We start from the raw sequence: 21,970 nt of genomic DNA, 5'->3' as shown, positions 1-21,970 counted from the left end.
TTAGTCATATACCTGGCACTTGGCATGTAATTATGACTGCAGCATCCCACAGTCACATGATCAATATTTGCAACCTTTTCTGCTGACTTCTGCCAGCAGTCACTGGAGAAGCTGACTGGAAGTTGCAAGTCATGGTCACATGATGTCATACTTTATGCCCACACAATTCGCTTAATGACCACAACTGGAACTTATTCTTATTACTTTTTTGCTTTATGCCTCTGTTGCTGGTCCCAATTTTAGTCATTAACTAAGGACTACCTGTAGTTCCTTTCTGTATAGATAATATTGTTTGGACTGAGGCAACTGGTTTTGTAGTCGTTTATATGACTAGTCTACAGCTTCAGACTGTCCAGTTTGCAAAAAAGTAAAAATAAAAAATAGCATTTTTGCATTATCCAGTTACAATTTTTCTGTTTACTATTTCGGATTTTGTTATGGAAAGATCCATACCCTGTGAATATTTTACAGAACAAAATAGGGTGAAGATCCCAAACACTAAAACTAGGTATTGAGGGACCCCTCCCCCCCAAAAAAAATCAAGCTTAGCGTCTGTATCTGAAAGATAAATGTTAATATGTTGAAGAATAAGCATAAAATTCTGTAAATGTTATGTTCTTCAAGGTTCCAATAGATTTTCTCTAAATCCTGCTTGGGTAAATATAACATTTTACCCTAAAAAAAGCATGAATACTTAAATAAATATTTTCTACTTTAAAACACTTCATTAAGTAGTGTTCTGAGTAACACTACTAAGAAAGAAATTAAATCAGTCCTGTTCTCATAAGACCAAAATTAATACACAAAAATTACTAATATCAGAATAGTCATTTCATATTCAACTTTAATATAAAAAGATATTAGTCACTTCCAAATGTTTAAGAAAGATCTCCTTACAAATTGTGTGGTCTGGCACAAAACTGAATTACAAAATTAGACAGTACTTGCCAAGATTAAAAAACATACAGTGCTATTTTCAAATTAGCTGTTTCAAAAGCACTTAAATTATTAAGGCCACAGTCATGAAGCTACTTTCTTATAAGCTGCCCCATTAAATCTCAGGAAGGGATAATCATGCAAAATGGTCTTAAGTTCTAATATATAAACCAAGACAAAGACATTTAATGATGTACACAGAAGACATGGATCTTTATGCATAGAGCAGTTGCTTTAATTGTGCATAATGAACCTTACTGGTTTAAAGAGTTAGGGTTAACTTCCTTTACACAAAGATATACTGCATCTATGACATGCTGGGAGAAAATGTGTCCAATATTTTGAAATCTATATTTGATCTAGGCATCACCAGAGAAACCATTTTCAAAGAATTTATTTTAAACAAGCAACCAATCCAATTTTAATCACAGGGAACAAATGCAAATTAGCTAAAATTGCCTGTGATGGTAATATATTGATATTGAAGCAAATGTTTCTTTCTCAAAATAATTATTTAGTACTTTTTTTTCTCATCTTGCAATTGTTTTACCTATATCGCCAGTTAACAAGGAAAAAAATTCAGCAATTTATTATAAATGGTATGCACTAGGATTTTTAGTAGATAATTACATGCATGTGAATGCATGTTTCTTTTAAATAATTTGCTGAGATAATATGTTTATAAGGACTCACAGGAATGCACATTTACAGACTGGCAAATAGAACAATTTAAGTTTGGAGAACTCGAAGGCCTCTGTAACAGTTGGTTAGTAATTAGTGCAATAAAGGGGTGCTTTCCCCTAAATATAAAAGTAAATGGTAAACTTCAGCCAATAATTTGTTTGATGGCATAGCTATATAAATATTTATAAATAAAACCCATATAATTTATGCTTGAAGATAACAAAAACATGGCTTGAACTGAAGTTTAAATGCATCAAGAGTTCCTGAAGCCTATTGGAAGCTCTTCCTCAGATGTTTAGGTTTCAAGAATAACTTGATCTCTAATACTCTACTTCAAGGCTGAATGCTGATAATAGCTCAGCTTGTAGTTAACAATTACACATACTTCTACTGTACTGCACTATGCAGGGAAAGTCAGTTATAAGGGAGAAAAGTCCCTTTTTTCAAAACAATTAAAAAATACAACTGCAAATATTTCAAGATATTAAATAAGCAGTTTTGAGACAGAATTCATAGCAAAAATATATCTTCAGAAAATAGCTATAATATTCTGAACACTGATACTTTTTTTTAAAAAAAACCTATAATTTTAAAAAGAAACAAGACTAGGAAAATGAGAAATAGCTGCTTTACAATTTTTCAAGAGCTCATGTGGTAAATAATCTTACAGAATATAGTATTTGTGTGAAACTAAGGAGGGAAAAATGAAGCATTTTGTCTTTATACCAAATTAATTCCATAAAACAAAACAGCAAGTTTCTTAATTTGAATTAAATTGAAATTATTCTTAATGAATAATTTTTGTTGGGCTAGGCTGCAACTTAGTCCCTTGAGTAAGGTGATATCACTAGAAGCGATGCACTGAAATTTTCAGTTCCTCTGGGGTGGTTAAGAAAATACTTCTGGGAAATAATGTACTCAAGTTGACCACTTTGCTTCTGAATTTCAGTGGTATAATCTCAAAGGTTCTGGTAGGCTGCAGGAATCACGCCTAAACTAGACATTATGGGATTTGATTTCATTTGTGGTATTTTAAGGACTGGAGTGTCTTTAACAATTGCACCCTACAGTTATGAGATAGGCAAGAAAGAAGAATCCTGATATACTAATTTGTCCCTTAATATTAGAAGGGCCTCCTGATAAGTTAGGCCCCAAAAATAGAAAAATGCATGGTCAAAATAGAGAGTACATGATTACACCTAGAGATCTTTTGACATGCCAGTGTACTGCTGAAAATTAGGGAGTTTCCAAAGTAATTTGCAATATAGAATGGGTTGTAGTAGATTTAAATTGATTTTTAAAGTTTGGGCTCTTGACAATTTAAATGTATGCTTTTGATTATCTCTGAACTGTGGCCACTAAAATATATACTTAACAAGACTGAACACTACAAATTATGGGTTAATTTTATAAATTAACTCAATTTTGCAAAATGATGTGAATTGGGGGCAAGTCGGTAAGGGAAGATCACATCCAGATTTAAGAGAACAAAATATCTCAAGTTTTATTGTTTACAACCTAGCTTCTTCAAGGGATTTTTCTTAGTTTCAAGATTCAACCAGAATCTCTACAAAATGATCAAGCTCATTAAGATCAGACTTACAGTTAGAATTAGAATTTGTGGCTCCTTGAGGAAAGGTTTCAAGAACATCACAGTGTCCCATTTTTGTATTGCCCATCATTCCTGTTAATACAGTATCAAGATTGTAATAAGAACTGTCAACTTCTGAAAAAAGATCTTCAACAGCGTCAGAAGTTTTAGTTTCTAAGGTTTCAAATATTTGATCTAATGATGATTTATGGAAGTTTACTCTATTTTCTGGAATGCTATCCATCTCCCACACGTTTCCCTGCAAGCTTCTGGATGCTTGTAGTACAGCAGGCCTTAAGATGTCTACATTCTCTTGTGACTGTGTGTCCTCAAAATTCTTAGAGAAACCACTATATTCTTGAGCAAGCTTTTCTTCAGTTTGCTCTTTGGAAGAACGGCAGAGAATATCTGTTGAAACAAGACGGTCCAGAGAGGCTGGTCCTGTACTCTGAGGACTTATCATCTGCCAGCTTCCATCTTGAGTCATTTCTTCTTGGATCTGCCGTACTGTATTGGCTATAAGCACTGAACGATACAGATTAGGTTCAACAAGCATGTGGCAGAGCTGAAGTTTTACCAATGACATGTCTAGCAGTGACTGGCGCTGAAGGTTATACGAAGGAATAGCTTTAAAGCCAGTAAAAGTTCCTTCAATATCATCTTCACCTTCAATGCATTTCCTCTTCAGTCCACGTACAAACATTGTGTCCTAGTGAAAACAGAAAAATATCATTAGTTAACCATCTTCTAAAAAGGCTTTGCATTTTAAATGAAAGCTGTTTAGCATAGTGGATGAAAAAATATTTTAGATGCTAAGAAAACTTTTGACAATTTGAATTGGCAATTTTTGTTTAAAGTTCTAGAAGGTATGAATTTTATTAAAGGAATCAAGTTAATATATGAATCTCTAAAAGCCTGAATCATAGTTAATGGTGTTTTGACTAAATCATATGACATATACTATATCTAATGTGATTGTAGAAATATTGTCAACAAATGTTAATTTTGAAGTAAGTTTGATATATTTTTATTCATAACCATACTAAACAAAGTCAGAAATCATTCTTTTTCTATTTTCTTTTCTTTCTTGCACCTTTATCTTTCTTTCTTGATCTTTTTTCTTTTAAAAATCTTTTCTTTCTTGTCTTTATCTTTTAACTTTTTGTATTTGAAAATCAGTAAAGTTAAAATGAAAGCAGTTTGGATATACAATTAATAGATACATACCTTCACTCTGAAAGTAGAATGTCTATATAGAGGTATAAATATTTTCTTAGTTAGCAATAATGTATAGCAGGGGTGTCAAACTTGATTTCATTGAGGGCTGCATCAGAATTATGTTTGGGGGGGGGGAAGGGAAGGGCTGGCCAGTTTGACATCACTCATGTCAGGGGTGCCAGTGGTGGCCTGAATACTCTGCCACTGAAAACGGGCTCCCAAAATCCGTTTTCAGCTGCAACGGAGGAGGGAAGGGGGGGGGAGGAGGGATGGGAAAAAATTGTTGTAATACTTGTTAAAACTTTTTAATAAAAAAAGAAAAAGAAAAAAGGCAACACCAATGGCAAAGCACTTCCAAAATCTTGCCAAAAAACCTGCATGGATGTGACAAAGCAGATGCCAGGAGTCAGCCCTGACTTGAAAGCTCCAAAAAAAAAAAAAAAGTCATTTATGAATTCATTCATGCAGATTCTTATTCCTGCACAGAACTCCATTCCAAACCTTCAAAATTTAAGATATTGATGATACCCCATCTTCCTTGTGCAAAATTTTTTTTAGCCTAAAGATGTATGATCAATTTTCCCCGTGACAATTAATTTCCATCAAAAGACAATATCGTATTCAGGATTTAGGCAAGAAAAACAAAATACACAGGTACATTATATGTGGTACCTCGCTCAATAGTAGTAACTGTGAGAGAGATTTTGGAGTCCTAGTGGACAACCATTTAAATATAAGCCAGCAGTGTGCAACAGCTGCCAAAAAAGCCAACACAGTTCTAGGCTGCATAAACAGAGGGATAGAATCAAGATCATGTGAAGTGTTAATACCACTTTATAATGCCTTGATAAGGCCACACTTGGAATACTGCATCTAGTTTTGGTCGCCACGATGTAAAAAAGATGTGGAGACTCTAGAAAGACGGCAGAGAAGAGCAACAAAGATGATTAGGGGACTGGAGGCTAAAACATAAGAAGAACGATTGCAGGAACTGGGTATGTCTAGTTTAATGAAGAGAAGGACTAGGGGTGACATGATAGCAATGTTCCAATATCTCAGGGGTTGCCACAAAGAAGAGGGAGTCAAGCTATTCTCCAAAGCACCTGAGGGCAGGGCAAGAAGCAATGGGTGGAAACTAATCAAGGAGAGAAGCAACCTAGAACTGAGAAATTTCCTGACAGAACAATTAATCAGTGGAACAACTTGCCTGCAGAAGTTGTGAATGCTCCAACACTGGAAGTTTTTAAGATGATGTTGGAAAACCATTTGTCTGAAGTGGTGTAGGGTTTCCTGCCTGGGCAGGGGGTTGGACTAGAAGACCTCCAAGGTCCCTTCCAACTCTGTTATTCTGTTCTGAGTACCTGTATTATTTTTTCACCATAATACTATCGTAGACTAATACCACAATTATGACCACAATTGAGCACAACGTTTCTGTTGCTAAGGGAAGACAGTTAAGTGAGTTTTGCCCCATTTTAGGACCTTTCTTGCCACAGTTGTGAAGTGAAGCACTTCACAACTGTTTTTAAGTGAATCTGGCTGCCCCATTGAGTTGCTTGTCAGAAGGTCACAATCTGATATAAAATTCCAAGACATTCATAGCCAATATCACCTATAGTTAGAGTGATCCTAGAAACTGCCCCCAATATACCAAAAATGACTTAGGTTATTGAAGACAAGAATCAGCATATGTAATTGCTATTAAAGAAATAAATAATTGATTAGAAAGAAAGAATTCTGAGCTGTGCAATTCAAATACTGAACTAGGATAGAGAAGACCGGGTTCAAATCTATCTTTATTCATGGAAATGTACTCTTGATTTCTCAGCTAGTCAAGTCCAACCTTCCTCAAGAGTTATTACTTAGATATAACCCTCCTTCCTCCTCCCCATCACTAAGGGGAATTGGACTATGATGTAGAAAGAAATATTTGAAGAGGACAACAAAAATATTTTAGTATTTTAATATAGGTAATTCTGACTTAATTCATTCAGCAATTGTTCAGTTACAATAGCACTGAATGAATAGCATTTGTGACCAGTCTCCAAAATTATGGCTGTTGCAGCACCCCTGTGGTCATGTGATCAAAATTTAGGCTCTTGGCAGCCTCTCTGCATTTATGACCACAGAGTGCGCTTCATGCTATGGGGGAGGGGTGGCCCAGTACAGACTATGAGCAAGTGAAGGGGGATGGGGAGGGGCAATGCAGGCTGTGTACAGAAGAGAACTAGGGAAAGAAGGGCGCAGCTTAATGCAAGTGCACAGAAGCTTGGGAAAGCAGGGTCCCACGCAAGTGCAGGGAGACAGGGCTTACCGGAATGACTTGGGACCTTCCCTGTTGGCTTCCTGATTGGTTTTGCTAGTGGGTAGCTAGCAGGGAAGGTCTTAAATGATGAACATGCGACTCGGAAGGGCTGCAACAGACAGAACTTCAAGGACTGGTCATAAGTATTATTCATTCATCAACCATGTAACTTTGAATAGGCACTGATCTAACAGATCTAAATATCAGAAAGCGTTGCAATATAAAGACAAATACAGTCCTTTTTGCATTACATTTAAACAGACAAGGAAATCAGGGTAATAAATTAACACGGGGTCCCCAACGTCTGGGCTGCGGCCCACTAGTGGGCTGTGAACTATTTGCAACCGGGACGCAGAAATGGCAAGCGTATGCATCCTTACTTGGATGAGCAGCGGGAGAGTATGTGCATGCACAGTCCATTTGCGTGAGCGGTGGGCATGCGTGCATGTTGTTCGCACAGAACCATCCTCTCTCCCAGTCCGCAAAGCCAGAAAGATTGGGGGAACTCTGAATTAACACGTCAGATTTTTGGATTAGAAAAGCAACCAGTCAGGATTTTTAAAACTATGTTGAAACAAACTTTTGTATGTGCAAAAAACAAAGTCTAATCATATAAACTAAAAACATACATTATATCAATGAGAAATTGACATATTGTGATATGCAAGTTTATAAGTACAACTTCTGCTCCTATGGGAGAGATCCAACAATAATTGCTAAATGTATTTTTTAATTGTTGACTTCCTCTGCTCATTGGGTGTGGAACTGTTACTTCGCTCTTTTCCACTATACCGAAAAATATACCATTGTTTCTATTAGTGATATATAGAACAAAAACTAGGATCTAGCATGAGTAACAGAATGAAAACTAAATTTTTTGCTTTATGATGCTCCGAGAACCAAGTCTATGTAGGCATGAAAATATGACACCAGTGATAAAGTAACAAGTAATTGTTTAATCCATTTTTCTTCAGCTTCTATACATTCATTCTTTTTAGTGAAAAACCTTTATCCCTACATTATTTATTACTTACCAATAATGGTGCTTGATGCAGTCCTTCCTCTTCTCCCATTTTATAGAAGATTCCATACAGCAGGTGGTCTAGCACCACCTACCTGAGACCAGTAAGAAGTGTATTCAGTAATTAAATAAAGTATCTGGCATACATTGTGGGACTTCCGCTGTTCCTATGAACAAAATAATATAAATAAAAGTATGCTAACTATTTCCTTTAGTTATGGTTATATTATGTGTTTCATGGAGCATTTACATTCAAAACTTTCTTACAACTACTAAATAAGAGAGGTCAGTATTATTCCCAAATTGCAGATTGGGAGTGGAAGTCAATGTAGCAGAGAGGAAAGCCACGTAGTAACTTCTGTGGAAAGATGCTAAATAGAGACTTTCTAGTTTGAAACTCAGTCCAACAAAACACTGCATAGATTTCCTGCAAGAAATTCATTGTGATAACTGAAAATGTCTTCTATACATCTATATCAAGCGTGAAATCCAGCAGGTTCTGGAGAACCGGCAAATACCACTTCTGGCTGAGGTCCCAGAATGGGGTGGGAATGGAGATTTTGCAGTATCTTTCCCCTGCGATGCCCACCAAGCCACACCACGCCCACAGAACTGGTAGTAAAAAAATTTGGATTTCACCACTGATCTATATGTACATACACACATACACAGTTGAATCATGTTTTAGGTTGCTACTCGTTAGTTGCATACAGGGTGAATTTGATTTAAATCAACTCGATTTAAATAATCTTTAAAGAGCAACTGTCATCTGTCCCGCAGCAGCTCCTCCTGTCCCACTGTTGATTCACCGACAATCCCATTCACTTTAATGGGAGGGCTGGTGATGCGGCAGTGACACAACAAGGTGGCAGGCAGCAGGTGAGTGGATGCCCACTAACAGGCGCTGCTATGATGGATCTGAAATGATACACGCTCTTTAATATTATATTTATAAGATGCTTAGAAGGTTTCACTTTCATTTTTACTGCTTGCCCTTCTTCCTCACACTTAGAGCCTGGTGGTACAGATGCATTTCTCTTCAAACAATCATACAGTTTGTAGTGTATGTAGATTTGCAAAACAATGGGATAAAGGAATATTCCTGAACTTTGCTTTATGATTTATCTCATGGTTACTGTGAAATTGTGTGAATGCATCAATGCAGTGTATCTCAGCTTGCAGAGCTTGGATTCACTGAGTTTACAAAATGTAAATATTGCAGAATATATAGCCTCATGCTACATAATTTAGCTCCATTTCATGCTGAATAAACTAAATTATTAATTTACCTTAAATAGAAAACTATCTTTAGATTTTTACTCCAAAAGCATTTGATTAAATAAATTTGATAAAAATAAAAAATCTGATTTAAATTTTAAAAAATTGATTTAATTTTTTAAAAATTGATTTTTATCCACCCTGTTTGTAGTCTTAAATGAACTGAAAAATATTACCCACTTTTCCAAATTATATTACTGCAGCACTAAAAGACACAACTATTCATAACCATAGCTTTATCAACCATTTAAATTTTAAAACTTTAAGGATATTGATATTACCAGTTTCTCTTAGAAAATATACCATAGTTACTATGGACTGGGTTCAAAGAGTATTTAGCAAGTAACTGAGGTGAAAAAGCATATTTAAAACTAGCTGAGGAAAAAAAAAATCTAGAATGATTTTTTTGAGCAAAACCATGATGAAAATATAAGATAAATTTTATTGACCTGATCAACTAAAGAACTGACAAATATTAGTCATAGATTTAACATGATTATGGAAATTGGCTTTTTGAAAATCAGTAGAATATCTAGGGATGTGTGGAATCTAGTGATTAAAAAGTGGGATGAAGATGAGGATTATGATATAACAATGGATTACATTGATGCATGAAAATAAATCTTATACCATAAATGCAATGAAAAAAGGTGAGCTGGAAGGTTAACATAAAAAGCTAAAGTACCAAATTATTTAGCAGTGAGTAGACTAATTATAAAACTGATATGTTAAGAGCTATTGCAGAAGGGGTATTTTAAGGAATTTAAAGTATTGCTTAGAATTACCAGGGTTATATTGCTGGATCCCAGAACAATGTTGTTGGCTGTGATTTTTTTATTCCTAAATTTATTATACAATGTAAACCACAATAGAAGGAAAGTATTTAAACAAGTATTTTATTATTAAAAAGATGATGAGCAGTGAAAGGCTTAATTAACAATTATGACTGGTACAGAAAAATGGATAATATAGTAATAAAACTGAGGTACAATGGTTCTAACACAGGCAAAATTACTACCCTATTGTTTTTTTCTCCTTTTAACATAAAAATAGTACAGTGTATTTTAGAACAGCTTTATTAAATGTTGGTGAGGATATATTCATTCAGATGTAACATTATAAACCTAGCATCCTTTCCCCTCAGTTCATATACTTCCTGTTGTATGCAGGAATTCTGGCAGATTTCTATTTCTGATTAATAAGTTAGGCTATCCTGTTCTGTGAAACTATTGAGTTTAACAAAATTTTATGAAAGGCAGCTAAATCCAAAGCATTGTTTGTGGCGTGTTTTCTAACTTTACAGTTTAGGAGCTGAAAATATTAAAATAATGTCAAACAGATGCAAAAGCTAATTTTCTCAAAACAGCTCCAATAATGTTCAACCACAGACATGAGTCTGTTTCAACACAGATGGGAGACAAAGGATACCTAATCCTATCCTGAAAAATAAAGCAAACTCATGAACTCCACTTTGTGTTAAAACCCACCTTGTCTTTGTAAAATCTATAAAAAGGTGAACCATATTGCACAAGAATCTTTTGGCATGTCACTTGAAACTTCAATCCATCAAACCATCAATCATAGAGGGGAAATACATGTGCCACATTTCCTTGTGTGAAATGTTTGTTGGGATAAAAAAAGTTACGACCAAGAAAAAGTACTTCCAAGTTTTAATGGGAACGGATTAGAAAGAAAAAAGGAATGTAACTAGGCAACACAAAACATGAAAATAAACCTTTTCTATCGAGAGGCAGAAGAAAATAATTGTAGAAAGCAATGTGACAAAGTTGCTTGTGTGAAAGCATAGGAAAGTTGCCTGTGAAAGACCAGATGGTGAAAGTTCTGAAAGCGGATGGGATGGAGAAGCAGAATCTGAAAGCACTTTTGAGAGTCGGGGAGGCAAAGAGAAAACAAATCAGAAGAGAATTCGGCAGTGACCCTAAAAAAAGTACCCGAGAAGAAAACAATATACAACGGCCTTTCTTAAAACACTCCCAGACGAGTAGGAACTTTGTTATTTCCTAGTGAGTATGACTAATAACCGCGCTGGTTGGGAATGATGGGGACTATATTCCCACATTTAAAAGATTTTCAAGTAGATAAAGGAATTGAGAGAGACGCGACAGGAGGGAGCCAGAGGCGTATGGAGGAGCTCCAGAGGAAAAGTAGCCGATTGAAAAAAGTGACTTGAAACAAGAAGAAAACTCGCTAAAGCTGCTATGGGGCGCCGGGAACGAGGGAATGATTCATCCCCTCTCCATCTCCACGGCCGCCATTTTGGAGCCACGGCTCAGCGATCCCGCGCGGGTCCTTCTTCCTCGGCTAGCTCAACCACGTTAATTTCCTCCTTTTGCCTCTCGGATTTCGAAACTGGCGGCTCCCTCCTTCCTTTCCCACCGCGACCGTTTCTCCCGTACCCGCTTACCCGCTGACGAAAGCCGACTGCCGCGCGGAGAGCCCGCTCCTGCTTCAATGATGTCGGCGCCTGAGAAAAAGGGGAGGGACCAACGGCTGCGGAAGCCCCTCCCCCTTTCTTCCAGCTCCCTACTCTGGCCATCTTTTGTAAAACTCCACAAAGAAACGAAAGCCCCGCCCTAGATATCGACTCGGACTTCCCATTGGGAGAGAGGAGGCATCTGGGCAACTTGTGAGCCCGCCCAGTACAACTTTAGCTTCCCATTGGGCAGTAAGCGAGGGAAATCCTTTCTTCTGAGATCAAATGTTCTATTAACCGGAGGAGTGCTGGGCTGCTTACTCTCCCTGTGGCCCCTCCTTCTCGTTGTTTTATACAGGGCTTACCATTGGGGCTCAAAGTTACTACGGTATTCAGCCCCGCCTCCCCGCGGTTAGCGGCCGGGTCTGTACAGGCGAAATTTTTTAAAAAAATCTGCCCAAGGCCGGCGGGGTCCTTGGTCATCACGGAGGCCTTGGCGCGGTTCCTTGGGCGCCAGTCTCCTGAGCTCGGCGGGACTGATGGCCTAATAGTCCTCCTGTTTCGGCTTTTCGTTCTGTGACACCCCAATAAGCCTGCTTTGTTTGTGGCCTCCGTGTAAAGCCATTAAGTGGGAGAAAATTACCCATGAGCTGCTAAATGCAGCTAGTTGAAGTCAGTCCGTGCTTCTCTTCTGAAAATCCGGAAAAATCAGTGGATGGGGGGGGGGGGGCTTGGTGCTCTCTGAGCTTGGTTGTTTTCTTGCAGACGTTTCATTACCCAGACTAGGTAATATCACCACTCCTAGTGACCAAGGCTAGTTTCGGTAATGAAAAGTCTGCAAGAAAACAACCAAGCCCATTTCAACCTTGAGCTACAAATATTCTTTATTGGTAAAACAATGGATGCCCAGCATGCCAGAGTCTAAAATGGGAATCTATAGCAATGTTTCTCCACCTTGGTGATTTTAAGATGTATGGACCTGTTGGAAGAAACATCCTTCTAGGTTCTGCTCCAAGTGGGGAAAAAGACACTGGAAACATGGAGACTGCTTGGAAAGATGGTTTAATGGTGGACAGGATCACATGGCTTGAGTTCCTGAACAGAAAAGGGCAGATACAGTAAATCCTCTGATTTTTATGCTCTCTGGCTCTGCATTTCTTGGGGCCCCAAAAGAGTATCCTGATTGGTTGTCAGACTCCCAGGGGGTGGGGGCCTTGCTGGCTGATGGTCACATGTGCTTCCCAGATCACATGTGGTGAGTTTCTGCTGCTATTGTGTAGAGGGCTAATCCTATCTTTGGCAATTCCTACTATGGCTCTGCCTGAAGGAGGTAGATCTTAGTTATGTAGAGTAGACTGGCCCAGGCCTTAATGGCCCATTGACAAAGGGTGGGGGGCAGGAAGGTGGGAGCTGTTTTCTCTGTAAAATATGCTTCTCATATTTCTCATACAGGGAAATATAATATTCTGCCTTTTTCATATTTCCTAAAATATTTCACTCTTCCAGGAAAGGGGTGGGTGTTAACTTCCTACAGACCCAGAACCCCACACATCTGCCTTAGGCCATTGCGTTGTTTTCTATCCCATGCTTTATTTGCTGCTTCTTACTGGGTGGCAATTCCCACTCCTAAAACCCCATGTGGTTTTTGATATTTGGCCACTGATGCCTCCATTGGTTCTCACAGGACTGTGTGCTCCATCTATAGTGTTAAAACTTTATAAACACATGAAAGAGAAGCCGGTATACTGCAAAGCAGCACACTAGCCTCCAGCATTATCTGGACCCATCAGTCTTTCCCCAGTGCTGAGTGAACTGCTTTTCCCCCCATGCTTGAATTGACCAAAAGCAATAAAGGTAGTCCTCATTTAGTGACCACAATTAGGATCACAACTTGATTATTTAGCAAAATGGTAACTAAATGGAAAATTACATGACTATGACTGTCCTTATGATTTTGCTCCAGAGTTTTCCTTTACTATGTCAGAAGATCCCAAGCAGTTGGGGGATGACAAAGAAACTTGCCTCCCAAGAAATCAGGTGAGAGGACAAATCTTATATTCCTTTTTCCCTACTCCCCCACTCTGGTGGAATGCTTACTGGGATAATCAGTAAGAGGGGAATTGTTTATATTTGATTTTTTTTTGAGAGGAAGGGATTACAAGAGAATAAGCAAGCACACAACAGGGAATAGACATCAAAAGGAATGCCCAAGTGCCAGCTCTTTGCCTAGCAGTCATAGCTGCAAACCAGAGGCAAACAAAAGCCTTTAGTGTGAAACTGATTAGGGTCTTGTCAGTGTTAGGCAGGAGTGGCAAACTATGGTAATTAAGCTGAAGGAGCTGAGTTTATTAACTTGCAGTTAGCACTTTTTAGCGCTCCCCTGTGCTGAGGAAAAAAAGCAGCTCAGGAAGAGATAGCTTGTTTAAATAATCTCTCCACTCTGGGAGGAAGAGAAAAATTTTAAAATAGGTCAGGCACAGGTCAATTAGTACACAAAAACTTGTACTAATTGGCTGTAAAATGATGAATACATTGGTTGCAAAGTTACTTTTTTATCACCATTGTGAATGCAAACTGTTCGAGGCAGTTGCTAAATGAGGACTATCTGTACTCGCATGAGAGTTTCTGTCTGAGTATTGATTCCCATCCTACCTCTATTGCATGTATTTAAATACATTAAATATCTGGGCAACTCTAACAAAATAGGGGACTATAGAACATCATGGATACCAGGGGTGCTATTCAGCAGGTTCTGACAGGTTCTGGAGAACCGGTAGCAGAAATTTTGAGTAGTTCAGAGAACTGACAAATGCCACTTCTGGCTGGCCCCAGAGTGGAGTGGAAATGGGGATTTTGCAGTATCCTTCCCCTGCCACACCTACCATGCCACGCCCACCAAGCCATGTCCACAGAACCATGTCCACAGAACAGAAAATTTGAATTCCACCACTAATGGATACACAATAGAAGAGAGATGCTTGAGCCCTGGTTAGATCCAAACGTGGAAAGGCCCACAGATACCATGATGTTGGGACAACCCAGGGTTTTGTTTAGAAGTGTGCCACTTCCCAAGGGCCTAGGGGAGCAAGAAAGCTGGAGACCAATCATACTAGTTTTGCTTTATAGTTGATGCCACTTTCACTATGCTAGCCATTTTTGAGAATTACAGAAACATGCCAATTGTTCCAGTAAATTTATGCATTTCTGGAGTGTATAAAAGATTATTATTGTTTATTAAATGTATATAGCTGTCCATTTCATATACATGACTGAGTGGCATACAATAAAATGGTCTCAACTCTTGATTTCTATCCCTTGTTTCCTAGCCCTCCAGAACTCCCTCTGTTTGCAGTGCAGAACTTTTGGGTTCCTTCCCTTTTCTCAAATATGAAATACATGAAAAAATAGTAATTTAAGCTCAAAATACTCTTGGCACATTTCATGCATACAGATGAGAAAAGAATATCTGTATATTCTTCTTTGAAAAGCCCAGCTTTATGCATGTGCGGGATGTGGCTCTGCCATCTGTGGCCTTCATCCTTTTGTCATGAGACACAGCATCTTCAGCTAACAAAATATTGCCCTTGTGGATCTGTTGGAAGAAACATCCTTCTAGGTTCTGCTCCAAGTGGGGAAAAAGACACTGGAGACATGGAGACTGCTTGGAAAGATGGTTTAATGGTGGACAGGATCACATGGCTTGAGTTCCTGAACAGAAAAGGGGCAGATACAGTAAATCCTCGGGTTTTTATGCTCTCTCTGGCTCTGCATTTCTTGGGGCCCAGAAAGAGTACTCTGATTGGTTGTCAGACTCCCGGGGGGTGAGGGTCTTGCTGGCTGATGGTCACATGTAATTATTTTTTTTTTAAATTAATTTGATTTATATGCCACTCTTCTCTGGAGACTCAGGGCGGCTTACAATGCGTTAAGCAATAGCCTTCATACTTTTGTATATTTATACAAAGTCAGCTTATTGCCCCCACAAACTGGGTCCTCATTTAACCTACCTTAGAAAGGATGGAAAGCTGAGTCAACCTTGAGCCTGGTAAGATTGGAACCTGCAGAAATTGCAGGCAGCTGTGTTAATAACAGGGTGCGTTAAACCACTATACTACTGTAGGAAGTTAGCACCCACCCCTCTCCTGGAAGAGTGAAATATTTTAGGAAATATGAAAAAGGCAGAATATTATATTTCCCTGGGAGAAGCATGTTCCCTGGGAGAAGCAGCTCCCACCTTCCTGCCCCCCACCCTTTGTTAATGGGACAGAGGCAGAAACCCAATCCTTTGTCAAAGGACATTTGCAACACAATAGCAACAGAAACTAACACAATGGGACCCATCTAGACGAGGCTCACCACATGGCACCTGGGAAGATTGCATCAGCCAGCAAGGCCCCCACCCCCTGGGAGTCTGACAACCAATCAGGGTACTCTTTCTGGGCCCCAAGAAATGCAGAGCCAGAGAGAGCATAAAAACCCGAGGATTTTCTGTATCTGCCCCCTTTTCTGTTCAGGAACTCATGCCATGTGATCCTGTTCACCATTAAACCATCTTTCCAAGCAGTCTCCATGTTTCCAGTGTCTGTTTCCCCACTTGGAGCAGAACCCAGAAGGAAGTTTCTTCCAACAATTGGCGACCACGAAGGGACTCCAAGCTAACCTAACCAATGGACCAGGCCCAGGTAAGCCTCCCTTGCTAGCAGCAGACCCATTGAGTCTGTGGGTATGCTTTCATGGACCTTGGCCATTTGGAACTAGGTTTTAAAGGGGTTTTGAGTTTGAGCTCAAAGGCTGCTTGGAAAGAAGGTGAGTACCTCTAAATTTTGATCTTAAAGTATGGAAAAGCATGGGAAATTTGTGTATGCCTGCATGTGTGTGAGTGAAGGCCCTTCTCCCAAGTACAGCTGGATCTTGCTTCCTCTGTGCATTTCCTAGCCGCAGAAAGACTAACAGTCTGGAGAGCATGGGGGTTTTGCCAGAGCACAGGACCTTCTGTTAGGGAAGGAGGAAGTGTGTGTGTGGGATTCCACCTGGAAAACAGTCTGATTTCACCTCTTTGAGTGACCTCTAGCCGCACCTCTGCCTACTGCTAGCTCCACCGAGCCATGATCGGTAGGATAGAGAAAGCAAGGGGGGGTCACCAAATGTGGAACTTTGTGTTTAAAAGGAATGGAAGTCAAGCGAAAGCCAAGCGTGTGAAAAAGGGGGGATTAATAAATTGTGAAAGGGAAACCCGGTTTTGTCCAGCCCAGACACGGGGCGAGCGTGTGTGTGTGAGAGGAGGTGCCAGTACCACCTGCTGGGGTCAGCAGGTCCTCCCGGATCCCCTTTTTGGATCCGAAAAACTACGGCGATTCCCTAAGAGGAAGGGGCCCATACTTCGTAAGGGAATCGAAGTCCTTCCCAGAGCTTTTTCTCTGAAAACTGACGGCGTGCCACCCGGCTAAGTCGAAGTGATCCTTCCGGAGAAAAGGAAAGGGTCATGGGTAGCGATAGTTCGCGGGTGGCGGGGACCCCAGTAGATGAAGTGCTCGCGGCCTGGGACGCCAGGCGGGTGCCCATATTGAGGGGCATGGATAAAAGGAAATTAGGAAAATTGTGTCAAAAATGGGCTTTGCTAAGAGACAACACCGGGAGACAAATTTGGCTAAATAAAGGTACTTAAAAGAAAAGGGAGATATATAAATAGGAATGTTGGGGGTTTTTTATTTGTTTTGTTTGTTTGTTTTGTTTGTTTGTTTGTCTCTCTGTCTTCTATGCAACCACATGGTATGTTTAAGATTTGTGCCTTCCCTAATTTAACTGAGATTTATGTGGGAATGATCAGTGTGTGTGAAATCTCAGAGTTCTGTTTTCTTCTCTTTGTCTTCCTTGTTTTATGTGTGTGTGTCTTAAGTCTTTGTGCGCCCTCGAGGTAATTGTAACTGTAAAATGTATCTGATCTCTAGAGACAAGAATTTTAAATTGTTAGAAAAAAAAAAAGAGGTTGAAACAATGAAAAATGGGAGAGAGAGAAAAAAGAAAGAAAGAGCCTTTGCCCTGTGTTTGTCTGGCCAACAAAGACAGAGTAAGGAGACATTTTATTTCTGGTTTTTTTTTCTCCTCCTCCCTGTATCTTAAAGTAACAACTCAAGTTTATGAGGAAACGTTTTAAGTTTGTTTACAAGGGAAAAAAATCAGTCTTGCATTTACTGTATGTGTTTAAATGGGTTTTACCTGTTCATCTCTTTCCTGAAGCATGTGAATCCAGTTTTTTCTTATCTGTTGTGTCTCCATTTTGTTGAAACTGCATTATCTGTTTAGTAACTGCAATACAGTTGTGTTGTTTCTTTTCAAACTCTGCCTGCAAGCTATCTACACCCCCCCCCATCTCTAATCCTGTTACATTGCCTTTCCTGGGAAGATTACCCACAAAGGGGGGAGGGGACCCTGTTCTAATGTCTTTCAGCCCTGCACAAAGGACTCTGCAACCTGTGGAAGCAGAGCACATGGATCCAGATGCTGCCTCCAAAGGAGACCCTCCATCTGTTTGAACCAGGAATTGGGTTTGAATCCAGTCTCCACTGAAAGTCAGCACAGCAACCAGAGTGGAGCAGACCTTCCCAAGCCTGACTGACCAGCCTTACCATCAAGCATGCTACCCAGCAGACATGAAAGAAAAGACCCTGAGATGTACAAGTAAAGACCAAAAGACTTTTTTCAATTCCCAGAAGACAGCTGAAAAGACTATGGGGGGAAGGTGGAAATTCATTGTAAGGTTTTCTTTCTTGTCTCATTTATATTGTAATCAGTTTATTGTAAGAATTGTATTTGGGAGTGATTGCCACAGCAAGTTATGTACACTCTAGATTTCTGTCTGGTGGAGAGGAGAAATATGTCCAAAATGTTTGTATTGTCTGTATTGTAAAAGTAGCTGCATACACATGCACACACAGAGAGACACACTATTCAGAATTAGATTGAAACTATTTCCTTCACTTACCTCCACACAAAGCTTCTCCTAGATTGATTTTTGCTCTGTGGCACTAAAAGCCCAAGGAGTCATATCTCCCTGCTAATTCCATGGGGAAGGAAGCAATACCCCTCAGGCAATTCCCTCACTTGAAGAGATAGCAGAAAAGTGATATCCAAAACCCAAGCCCTGACTGTGACTCACAAATGATGCTGCCCAGTTGCCCAGTAAAGGAAGATATATTGCACTGGTCTCATGAGTAGAAATCCCAGGGCTCATTATGTGTAACACCAAAAAAAGAAAAAAGAAAAAAAAGAATGGATATTGTACACTGGCTAACCTCAATTTGGACTCACAAATCCTGGATGCAATAAAGAGCTAGGGCAGGTTCAGTAACCAACCCTTGGAAATGGGCAGCCTGCAATTTAAAGGAAAATCATGGCTGTGAAAAATTTTGGGACATGTGCTTGCTTGAAACCTGACTGGAAGCTCACAGAAAGTAATATCTGAAGTCTGAAATTAATTGGCATGAAAAATTGGATACTGTAAAATTCTTACCAGAAATTTTTTCCTGGCTGCTAGACCTTCATGGTTGAAAGCTTTTGGAAGCCACTGAAGGAATCCTTTTCTGTTGCCTCTATCAATGCCTCCCCTTTGCATTAGAAAATTAAAAGCACTCATCAAGCCTCCCTGACCTGATCAATTTTAATCTTTTGCCAAGAACTTGTTTCAAAACTCACGTTTTGAAAAAAAAAAAAGAGTAGGGATTGTAGGAAGTTAGCACCCACCCCTCTCCTGGAAGAGTGAAATATTTTAGGAAATATGAAAAAGGCAGAATATTATATTTCCCTGGGAGAAGCATGTTCCCTGGGAGAAGCAGCTCCCACCTTCCTGCCCCCCACCCTTTGTTAATGGGACAGAGGCAGAAACCCAATCCTTTGTCAAAGGACATTTGCAACACAATAGCAACAGAAACTAACACAATGGGACCCATCTAGACGAGGCTCACCACATGGCACCTGGGAAGATTGCATCAGCCAGCAAGGCCCCCACCCCCTGGGAGTCTGACAACCAATCAGGGTACTCTTTCTGGGCCCCAAGAAATGCAGAGCCAGAGAGAGCATAAAAACCCGAGGATTTTCTGTATCTGCCCCCTTTTCTGTTCAGGAACTCAAGCCATGTGATCCTGTTCACCATTAAACCATCTTTCCAAGCAGTCTCCATGTTTCCAGTGTCTGTTTCCCCACTTGGAGCAGAACCCAGAAGGAAGTTTCTTCCAACACTACCAAGGTGTGGTTGCCAAAGATCCAACAAAGATAGGATTAGCCCTCTACACAATCACAGCAGAAACTCACCACATGTGACCTGGGAAGCATGCCAATAAATGTTTAAGCTGACTCAAGGAACGGTAAGTGAGCCCTTCAATGCAGCATTGGGGAAAGACTCTCAGAGGACTCTGCTCCCTGGAAGAATGTCATGGGGGCCAGCTCAGCTACAAAAGGTAAGACATCTTGACTTGGGCATCCTCAAGCCAATGAACTTCTTTATATAAATGGGAGGACTTATTCCTCCGCAAAGGATATCAAAGTAAAGGTAAAAGTTTCTCCTGTCCAATTACGTCCAATTCTAGGGGGCAGTGCCCATCTCCGTTTCTTAGCCGAGGGGGCCAGTGTTGTCTGAAGACACTTCTGTGGTCATGTGGCCAGAGTGACTATACACTGAGACACACAGAACTCTGTTACCTTCCCACCAAAGTGGTAACTATTTATCTACCGGTACTCATGTTTGCATATTTTCAAGCTGCTAGGTGGGCAGGATCTTCCAGTGTATTTGAGTGTGCTTATATAATCCAAATCTATGTAATCTAGTTTTAGGCTCAAAATTTCTTTCCAGAAAAAAATCAGGGTTATAGTTTCATAGGGCATTGTAGGAGGCGAACTATGTTAGTCTATGGTGGCTAAAAATCAGGAATCTGGTAGTATCTTTTCTGACCATCACATTTTAATGAAAGGCATAAGCCTTGGTGAACTTCACAGGAGCACCGAACATCAACAGCTTTAGGAAGTTGAAGAAGACGTCTTTCTGTGAGATGTTGGACAAACAGTTTCCAGATATTTCCGGAGCTGCCCCATCTCCCCTTTTCTTTCTCATTTGCTTTCCTTGGTTTGAGCTGTTGCAATTATCTCCCCTTCTCCCCTTTGGGCACAGCCTTTGCTAAAATGTTGGGTGTTCCTTAGGCTGGCTTTGTCTCTTTCTCCAGATTAGGAAGAAGGGGGGTGGGGTGGAGGTCCGGGAAAGGGAAAAAAACCAATTTTTGCTCCAGGGAAACAGGGAGGGGAAGAAAATGAAGCCAGCAGCAGCAGCAGCAGCAACAGCAGCAGCAAATAACTCTGGGCCCACAGCTTTCAAAATTCTTCAGGGAAGAAGCAGAAGATGGACGGACCAGGGAAGGCAGCTTGGAAATTTGAAACAGAAGATGAAGAAAGGGGAATTAGAGTAGGAAGAAAAGAAACAGCCCTTGAGTTTAGGGAGGAGTGACAAACCAGAACAAAGACCCAGCTTTTGGGGGGGTAGGGGTGGGTGGGGGAAGGGTTCATGAGTTTAGACAACTAGGAATTATTTTTTGCACCAACTGTGGATGCTGAAGTTAATGGAGGCAGCATTCTTCACTACCCCCAGTGAAAACAAACAGGTTAAAAGCCAATCAGAGCAAGCACAGTTTGGTCCAGATCCTAGGCAGAACAAAAATGAATTAATCAATACGGCAGAATCCAACATAATAGCTAGTGGTATGAAAGGACCAAGCCATGAAATAATTTGGATGCAAATATACAGGAAAAACGTTAACACTTTATATGAAAACATTTATGAATTCTTAATGAAAAGGGTAGAAGATTAGGAAGACAGACAAGGGCTCCTGCAGCAAATGGACTCTAGTGTTTTCCTTCAATCTGTGCACTGACAGACAAATATGCTGTCATACTAGCATACATTGCGACATGCTGCATTTGGACTGATTTAACATGCAAAGTACTTTTGAATAATTTTCATTTTTGCACAGTCACCAGAGATTTTCTGGTAATAACAGGGATGTGGTTTGCCACTACCTTCTGTGATCCCCCCCCCCCCAGTTTTTTAGTCTAGGTTACCACATACTATTTCCTGGTCCTCTTACACATTTTGACTGTTTAATTTTTCATATATAATCAAAACTTTTAATAAGATAAAAACTAACACAAGCTAGTATAAAGCAAGGAAGAAAAAAGAAAAAAATCAAAACAAAAGCAAAAAGTGAAAAGTGAAAGAAAAGAAAAAAGTAAAGAAAAATAGAAAAGAAAGAAAAAAGATAAAGAAATGGCTTTAGATATAAGTATTAATATATTTTAACTTCTCTCTCTATATGTCTACAGAGATTCTCAGTCATTCAGGTCATGATAGTCCCAAAGAGGCTTTTTTTCAAGAGGCAACTGGACTTTCTGGTTTTTCTTTGAAGACGTTTCACTTCTCATCCAAGAAGCTTTTCCAGCTCTCTCTTAGGTTACATCATATTG

The 21,970-nt window shown here is 39.7% G+C and overlaps 1 protein-coding gene across 3 annotated transcripts; it reads right to left on the bottom strand.

The window, feature by feature from the left end:
* Window positions 1–826: 826 nt before the first annotated feature.
* On the bottom strand, window positions 827–11,614 carry CDCA4 (cell division cycle associated 4). Of its 3 annotated transcripts, none has more exons than XM_034418597.3 (3): window positions 11,459–11,614; window positions 7,769–7,922; window positions 827–3,920 (listed from the first exon to the last, which is right to left on the bottom strand). In XM_034418597.3, the coding sequence occupies exons 2-3, from the start codon at window positions 7,805–7,807 to the stop codon at window positions 3,168–3,170; spliced, it is 792 nt and encodes a 263-aa protein (XP_034274488.1). In that variant the 5' UTR covers window positions 7,808–7,922; window positions 11,459–11,614; the 3' UTR covers window positions 827–3,167. The 3 variants fall into 3 exon arrangements, with proteins under 3 accessions (XP_034274488.1, XP_060543276.1, XP_060543275.1); XM_060687293.2 differs by having other exon boundaries at window positions 11,451–11,531; XM_060687292.2 differs by lacking the exon at window positions 7,769–7,922 and having other exon boundaries at window positions 11,459–11,564.
* Between the last annotated feature and the right edge of the window lie 10,356 nt (window positions 11,615–21,970).

The sequence above is a fragment of the Pantherophis guttatus genome, chromosome 1 (genome assembly GCF_059756535.1).
Source record: "Pantherophis guttatus breed Tessera chromosome 1, ASM5975653v1, whole genome shotgun sequence".
NCBI classification, from domain to species: domain Eukaryota; kingdom Metazoa; phylum Chordata; class Lepidosauria; order Squamata; family Colubridae; genus Pantherophis; species Pantherophis guttatus.
The sequence above is the reverse complement of the archived record's forward strand: the minus strand, read 5'-3'. Positions and strand labels throughout refer to the sequence as shown.

What these genes read in the sequence shown, in the direction of transcription:
- CDCA4 (XM_034418597.3), bottom strand. Translation starts at nt 7,807, where the DNA reads ATGGGAGAAGAGGAAGGACTGCATCAAGCACCATTATTG. An exon ending in TGCATCAAGCACCATTATTG is followed by an intron (nt 3,921 to 7,768) that starts GTAAGTAATAAA and finishes TGTTTTCACTAG; the next exon opens with GACACAATGTTTGTACGTGG.